This window comes from Cicer arietinum, chromosome 8, assembly GCF_000331145.2.
Source record: "Cicer arietinum cultivar CDC Frontier isolate Library 1 chromosome 8, Cicar.CDCFrontier_v2.0, whole genome shotgun sequence".
Taxonomy (NCBI): domain Eukaryota; kingdom Viridiplantae; phylum Streptophyta; class Magnoliopsida; order Fabales; family Fabaceae; genus Cicer; species Cicer arietinum.
In genome coordinates this window covers 27,672,332-27,681,038 of record NC_021167.2, presented here as the reverse complement: position 1 = coordinate 27,681,038, position 8,707 = coordinate 27,672,332, and the positions used below count along the sequence as shown (strand labels likewise).

The 8,707-nt window shown below is 34.0% G+C and overlaps 1 protein-coding gene across 1 annotated transcript in view; it reads right to left on the bottom strand.

Annotated features, from left to right (window-relative positions):
• Positions 1-8,500, bottom strand: part of LOC101504448 (uncharacterized) — a 14,865-nt gene extending 6,365 nt beyond the window's left edge. Inside the window, exons 1-2 of the mRNA XM_004512956.4 lie at positions 8,335-8,500; positions 8,176-8,232 (exon numbers count right to left, since the gene is read on the bottom strand). Coding sequence (XP_004513013.1) covers positions 8,176-8,232; positions 8,335-8,394 — 117 coding nt within the window. The 5' untranslated portion in view covers positions 8,395-8,500. The remainder of the gene's footprint in view (positions 1-8,175; positions 8,233-8,334) is intronic.
• Between the last annotated feature and the right edge of the window lie 207 nt (positions 8,501-8,707).

The window sequence follows — 8,707 nt, the reverse complement described above, 5'->3', positions numbered from 1 at the left end:
GTCCTTCTAAAAAACTGCATTTGGAAGCTTCAAACCAATAATATCAGAGACTCAAAATATTTAAACTTGAATTTGCTTCAAGGAGAGAGAGACATGCTTCAAGGAGAGAAAGGCAAGGCCAATACATCTGGGACAAAGATGGGGCCAGTGTATCTGGGATAAATTGCCAAGTTGTATGCATGTGGTTCGAAAGAAAAAGACTTAAAACATATCTGAAACTAGGAAGGAAAACTTAAAACAAATCTGAAAACATTATGCCGGAAAGCGGACAGACGCGCCTGAGCTCGAGGCTGTTGGTGGCGGCGCGTGAGATAAACACGGTGGATCTTGGAGGCACATGAGTGCGTGTGGAGCAACTTTTGACCTAAAAGAAAATATGGGTTGTGTAGATTGGAAGATTCCGCACACAATGGAAGTGGTTGTGTCGAAAAACTTTTCCAGCAGCGACGACATGCAGCAACCACAGATGGCAGCAGTAGGAGACGTGACAGCAGCAACGACAGGCAGTAGCGGCAGCAGCGACATATCTACTCGCATGAGAGATTTGCAGCGCGTGTGACGGTTTTTGGCGACGCGCTTTTGGTCATGACTTGATCTGAAGATGACTGTTGTTCGATGGAAAATTTGCCGGAAATAGTGGCAGCGGCGGCAGTAACAAATTGAATGGAAATCGAGTGAAACGTGTCGGAATGTTGGAAAAGAGAAACTATGATTATATTCCCTAACTGTTGGGAACTCGGCAGGGGAATAGAGGCGGGATCGTTCAAGGATGATCGAAATAGGCTCTAGATACCATGTTGAAGTTGTGGGATTTTAGAGAAAAAGAGGAGATAAAATAATAAAGGTTTGAATATTATTGAAAATAGCTTAATGTTGACTTGATTACAAAAGACTCAATAATAATCTATATTTATAGAGAAACATAGACTCAATCCTAAATCAGGAATAAATCATAATAATAATGAGAGATATTCTAAAATATCTCTATGATTATAAATTGATCTAAGAAATAACTCAAGATACTCTAATATAATATAAAAGATCTTATAAGATATTTTCTAATATTCTGACAGTTTCCACACTTCTATACTGATCACATGCTACTATCTATTTAAATTAAAGGGAACCAAGTTAATTCCTCATTACTTTGACAACAAGATTTGGTATAAGAAATTAAACTACTCCTAAGGCACTGACGTCATTGAAATGAATTCAACTTTCCTCACTAACATGACACACTAACTAATTATTAACATTTTAGTGGAAAGAGAAAAAGACATTAGGCATAAAGATGTGAAGAAAAAGAAAAAAGAAGCATATATGTGGAAGATAGGATGGGATTAGATGGCATCTCCTTTTCCCTTTATGAACAGAATTAGATGCGATGTAATTATAATTAAATAAACTTGCTGAAGAATAACGCTTGCAAATATTCTTTAACATCTGTGTATTTATAAGTTTACCAAACAAACCTAACAGTCCAAACCAAAGAGGAGAAGACTTAGCACCTAGATTTTTTCCATATATATATATAAATATTCACATGGGAAATAGTCTTCCCACTAACCAGTACATATATGTGGGAACTAATGCTAGCATCCAATTTAGAAGACAAATTCATTGTTTGGAAGAAGGAAAATTGGAGACATGGATCTTGTCGTACCACGTAGGATGGTCAGTTGTTATATTCATCTTAGAGACGGCATATGGCAAAGATGGTCTCATCAAGCTCTTACGATTCAATTTCTACGAACCTGGAGTAATTGAATTTGTTATAGATAGAGCTGAAAACAATCTTCTTAACCAAATTAATACACGTGACTTCGAAAGGATTAACGTAACAAATTTTGTTAACGAGACTAAGAATCAATGGGGAGGTGTAACGAAAACGAATGTTGCATACTGTGGGAATGAAAATGTGGGGAATCTTCTTGTGGTGGAAGAGAAGAGAAAGCGTAGAGTTGAAAAGCCTTGTGCAGTGACCATAGTACACTACTATGCTGTTAGTAGTCAAAGTCTTTTAGGTCTAAGAAAATATGATGTCGGGATATCAATAGTAGCAGAGATTAGAGTGTTGAATGATGATTTGGATGTTTCGTGGAAGGGTCCTTCTGAACACCCTTCTTTGGCATTGTTTCATATGTTTCACCGAATATCAATAACACGGACATGGATGTGGACAGCATGCTCTCATTGTGCTGATGAAATTCAAAGGACACAAAGTAGCGGTGAGAACGGGAAACAGTTTGAGACTGATAACGACGATGAAGAAAAAAACTATCTTCAGAGGGCTAGGAAAATTGGAGGAAATATTCTTGCCAATCAGGGTATGATTAGGGGCAATAATAATGGTAATTTCTTTGTGAATCAACTTATCCTTAGACCTTAGAGGGGTAACTATCTCTAAGGGTACCTTTTATTTTATGCCAATAATTTTATATATCGATGTTTTCCCACAACCTAGGATGTTTATATGTTTTTGCAATCAACTAACATTTGCAATTTTAAGTCTTCTATCTGTAATATGTTATAAATTATTTTATATACAAGAGTGTGTGTGTAGCGTTATTGGGAGAAAGATTTCTACAGAGTGATTTAGTTTGAATAGCACAGATGTAGCAAGAACTTTATAGACCAATGTAAAAACATGGAACCAGTTATGAATTATTTCTCTGAATTAAAAGTGATGTGGGAAGAGTTAGAAAACAACAAGCCAATTCCCTATTGTGTTTGTTAGTTTCAGTGTGGTGTGCGCATTCTCAATGGTAATGCATGCAACAAGATGAAAACTTTCTATATGATAACCAAAGCACAAAGTACAGCAAGCAGATATTTCAAATGTCATATAATAGAAATCCAACAACTGGTTTAAATTTCCACCAACTAGAATCATAACTATATTTTAATACTAACATCAATATCAATATGGTGCACATACTGGAATAGCCAGGTGAATTTCCACCTATAATCATATATTATAAAAATATAGGGGAAAACCCATTAAAAAGCACACAAAAATGAAGATGGAATAAGGCAAAATAATCAAACTTTACATATTTGATGAGTAAAATTTAAAGGGGTATGAAGGGAAAGAAAGAAAGTGAAAAATATGAAGTTTGGTTAAATGGAAAAGTGAATAAAATAAAAGGGATTATACCGATCACATGCTTACAATCTATTTAAGTTAAAGAGAACCAAATTAGTTCCTCAATCCTCACTACTAGGACAACAAGGTTTGGTATAATAAATCAAACCACACCTGAGGTGCGGATGTCTAGAAAGAAGAATTGAATTAATCGAACAAAAGAAAAGCAAGCAAATATTCCAAATGTGATTTGTTCCAATCTCAAGTTTGTCTCACCATATTTCCAAGGTTAACAATAGTTTATAAATATATCAACACTTCTCAATCCACCAATGTGCCTCTTATAAGGGATTAAACTGTGACAGCTTACATAAGATCCAAAGCAAACAATACCTTAGAAATGCGGTACTGCGGACTTGAGTTCAAAACATCATCTAAAAATCCAAGAGTTGGTTTTAATTGCCACAAACTAGAATCATAACTAGATTTCAACACTAACATCAATATATGTTGTACGTACTAGAATTGTCAATTTCCACAAATAAGCATATATTAAAAAAAATAAAAATACCCATTATCAAGCACTAAAAAATGAAGATGGGATATGGCAAAAGAGTCAAACTTTAGCATATTTGATGAGAAAAATATAAGAAGAAAAAATATGAAATTTGGTTAAATGGAAAAGTGAATAAAGTAAAGGGAATTATACTGATCGCAGGCTACTATCAATTTAAGTTTAAAGGGAACCAAATTAGTTCCTGAATCCTCACTACTTGGACAACAAGGTTTGGTGTAATAAATCAAACTACACCTAAGACACAGATGACTAGAAAGAAGAATTGAATTAATCGAACAAAAGAAAAGCAATAACATCATCAAAATGAGTTCAAATTTCCACACTGACTAATTATTAACATTTTTGTACAAAAGAAAGAACATTAGGCATGAAGAAGTGAAGACAGAAAAAAGCAGCAATAGATGTGGAAGATATGAATGGAAATTACATGCCGTATTATTTTATGAACAGAATTAGATGCCATCCAATTATTAATTATATAGCCTGGCTGAAGAATAACGCCTGCAAATATTATTTTTTCTGAGGAAATAATGCAAATATTCTATAATCTACATTTATAAATTTCCCATACAGGCCTCACCGTGCAAACCAGACAGGAAAAGAATTAGAGGCATATTATCCAATTATTAATTATATAAACTTGCTGAAGAATAACGCTTACAAATATAATTTTTTATGAGATAATGCAAATATTCTATAATCTACATTTATAAATTTCCCATACAGGCCTCACCATGCAAACCAGACAGGAACAGAGTTAGAGGCATATTATCCTTAATATACATATATGGTCCTAGTTAGTATTCAAGTCTCTTCTGTTATGGTCTAGTCAAGGTACGTAACCAATTAATTCCAGTCGGTGGAGATGTTTACTACATATTCATGTGCAAATTTACTAAGAAAGAAACCTTGAGGAAACAAATATTCATGAATATTTGATCAGGCTTAACTTACCTCTTGGTCAAACTTCAGATTACTAGAACCCATTTTCCTTAGAAACCAAAAGATTAAGACAAAAAACATGGGAAATAGTCATCCCGGTAACACGTGCACAGACGTTGGAATGAATGCAAGCGTCCTATTTACAAGAGAAGAACGTTACTTGGAAGAAGGAAAGTTGGAGAAATGGTTGGTGTCATACAGCGTAGGTTGGTCAATGGTTGTACTCGTTTTAGAGAGAATATATGGCAAAGATGGTGAAACCAAGCTCTTACAATTCCAAGTCACGGAATCTGGATTTATTAAATTCATTATAGATAGAGCTGAAAATGATCTTCTTAATCAAATTGAAATTGTTGGCTACGGAGCATCTTACGAAACAAATTTTGTTAATGAGACTAAGAATCATTGGGGAGGCAATACAAAAACAAAAGTTTTATACCATGGCAGTGAAAATAAGGGTAATCTTCTTGTGGTGGAGGAGAAGAGAAAGAGTGGAGTTGAAAAGCCTTGTGCAGTGACTGTGGCACACTACTATGCTGTTAGTAGTCGAAATTTTATTAGTCGAAAAAAATATGATGTTGGGCTTTCAATAGTGTTAGATATTAGTGTGTTGAACAATGATTTGGATGTTTCAGTGAGGGGTCCTTCTCAACACCCTTCTTCGGCATTGCTTCAAATGTTTCAACAAGTATCAAGAACATGGACTTGGAAATGGACAGCATGTTCTCACTGTGCTGCTGAAATTCAAAAGAGGCAGCGCAGTGGTGTGAACGGGCAACAGTTTGAGACTGAAACTGAGACTGAAAATGATGATGAAGAGATAAACTATCTTCAATGGCCTAAGAAAATTGGAGGAAATATTCTGGCCAATCAAGGTGTGATTAAGGGCAATAATAATGGTAATTTAATTGTGAAGCAACTTATCCTTAGAAGAGGGTAACAAACTCAAAGGGTACCTATATTTTATTTTATTTTGTGCCAATAATTTTATATTTTGATGCTTGCCAACAACCTAGGATGTACATATATTTAGTAATGCTTTTGTACTCCTCTAAAATCTTCAATTTTAAGTCTTCAATCTGTAATATATTATAAAATATTTTATATACAAGAGTGTGACTGTGGTGATATTTGGGAGAAAAATTTCTAGAGTGATTTAGTTTGAATAGCATAGGTGTAGCAAGAACTTTATAGACCAATATTAACAAGGAATAAGTTATGGATTAATTTACTGAATTGAAAGTGGTGAGGGAAGAGTTAAATAACTACAAGCCAATTCCTTATTGTGTTTGTTAGTTCAAGTGTAGTATGCCTTCTCAATGGCAATGGTAATGCAACAAGACGAAAACTTTCCACACGATTTCAAAGCACAAAGAACAGCAAGCAAATATTTCAAATGATATATAATAGAAATCCAACAACTGGTTTAAATTTCTACCAATTAGAATCATAACGAGATTTTAACACTAACATCAATATCAATATGTTGCAAATACTGGAATAGTCAGTTGAATGTCCTCAAATAATCATATATTATAAAAAATGGAAAGAAATAAAAAACCATTAACAAGCACACAAAAATGTAGATGGGGTAAGGCAAAAGAATCAAACTTTAGCATTTTTTATGAGTAAAATTTAAAGGGGTATGAAGGGAAAGAAATAATGTGAAAAATATGAAGTTTGGTTAAACAGAAAAGTGAATATAGTAAAAGGAATTATACTGATCACATACTACTATCTATTTAAGTTAAAGAGAACCAAATTAGTTCCTCAATCCTCACTACTTGGACAACAAGGATTGATATAATAAATCAAACTACACCAAAGACACGGAAGTCTAGAAAGAATAATTAAATTAATCGAACAAAAGAAAAGCAATCATGGAAATGAGATCAAATTTCCACACATCAACATTTTTGTGCAAAAGAAAGAACATTAGGCATGAAGAAGTGAAGACTGAAAAAAGCAGTCTAGAAGTGGAAGATATGAATGGGATTAGATGCCATGTTTTTTTATGAACAGAATTTGATGCCATCTGATACAAGCCTAACCAAGCAAACCAGACAGGAAAAGAATTAGCAGCTATATTTTTTTCATTGACTTCTATAGATGTATCACCTTCATTGAATTCACATATGGCATATTATCCTTTATATATATGTATGGTCCTAATTGGTATTCAAGTATCCTCTCTTCTCTTATGGTCTAGTCAAGCTACATAACTAATTAATTCCAGTTGGTGGAGTTGTGTATTGCATGTTCTTTCAAAGTTTTATTCTTTGAAAAAAATATGACGTGGGGGTTTCAATAGTAGTCGATATTAGAGTGTGAATAATGATTTGGATGTTTCAGTGAAGGGTCCTTCTGAACACCCTTCTTTGGCATTGCTTCAAATGTTTCAACAAGTATCAAGCACATGGACTTGGAAGTGGACGACATATCCTCATTGTGATGCTGAAATTCAAAAGAGGCAGCGCACTGGTGTGAACGGACAACAGTTTGAGACTGAGACTGAGAATGATGATGAAGAGAGAAAGTATCTTCAATTGCCTAAGCAAATTGGAGGAAATGATCTTGCCAATCAAGGTGTGATTAGGGGCAATAATAATGGTAATGTATTTGTGAAGCAACTTATCCTTAAAGGAGGGTAACTAATTCTAGGGGTACCTTTATTTTATTTTATGCCAATAATTTTATATAGTGGTGTTTGCCAACAACCCTATGATGTCCATATATTTAGTATATGCTTTTGCAATCTACTAACATCTGAAATTAGTTTTAGTGTAGTGTGCCTTCTCAATGGTAATGGTAATGCAACAAGATGAAAATTTTCCATCTGATTATCAAAGCACAGAGAACAGCAAACAAATATTCCAAATATTATGTGTTTCAACTTCAAGTCCATAGCACCACACTTATGAGGTTAAAGGTAGTTTATAAATATCAACACTTCTAAATCCACCGATGTGCCTTTTATAAGGGACAAAACCATGAGGGCGCACAAGACTCATGGCACACAATACCTCAGAAATATGGTGTTGTAGACTTGAGTTCAGACCAAGAGCTGGTTTCAATTGCCAAAACTAGAATCATAACTAGATTTCAACACTAAAATCAATATAATTTGTACATACTAGAATAAGTGTTGTCAATAGCGGATTGCGGAAAATAGCAGTTTGTTCAAATTCTGTTGTGCTACAGGACTATAGCACGGCAATAGCAGCTATTTGACAAGGCGTTGTACTAAATAGTGTACGGGACAATAGTGATCCGTTCAAACTCCACTATGCTATAGTGCTATAACACTACTATGGCGGCTATTTGACAACACTAACTAGAATAGTCAATTTCCACAAATAAGCATATATATATAACAACAAAACAACATAAAAAGATACCCATTAACAAGCACTAAAAAATGAAGATGTTATAAGGCAAAAGAATCAAACTTTATCATATTTAATGAGTAAAATTTAAAAGGGGCATAAAGGAAAAGAAACAAAGTGAAAAATATAAAATTTGATTAAATGGAAAATTGAATAAAGTAAACAAAGGGATTGAGGAAATTTACAGTGAAAAGCATTCTAGAAGCGATGTGAGGTCCTGTTGGATATTGTTCAAGCTCAATCTACAATGAATTGCGTTAGTGAATAAGTGATTCTTCACAATCATTAATTAAAATATAGTTTATAAAAAGAAGAATGAAATTAAGAGAGAGAAAGAGAGAAACCTTTGGGTTAGAGAATTGGTCGAGAGAACCTAAGTGACCTTCTAACTCTTTCAGCTTCATCTTTTCCGGCGAAATATGAAGAGAGAGAGAGAGAGAGTGAGAAGGAGAGAGAAACCTTAGTATGAACGAATTGAATTTGAATGAATCACCAAAACTTTCTTTCTATTTCACTGTTTACCGTCACTGCCACTTTGCTGCTACTTCACATCATGGGCTGGGCCGGGCCGGCCCGACCCATTTTGATAGTTTTCCAAAGGTCTACTTATTTTGTTTTTAGTTTCTTAAGAAAATTTATTCAAATAATAATCTCTCAAATATTTTCTATTTACTATTTTTAAATGATTTTTTATAAGAATATTTAGAATGTTATAAA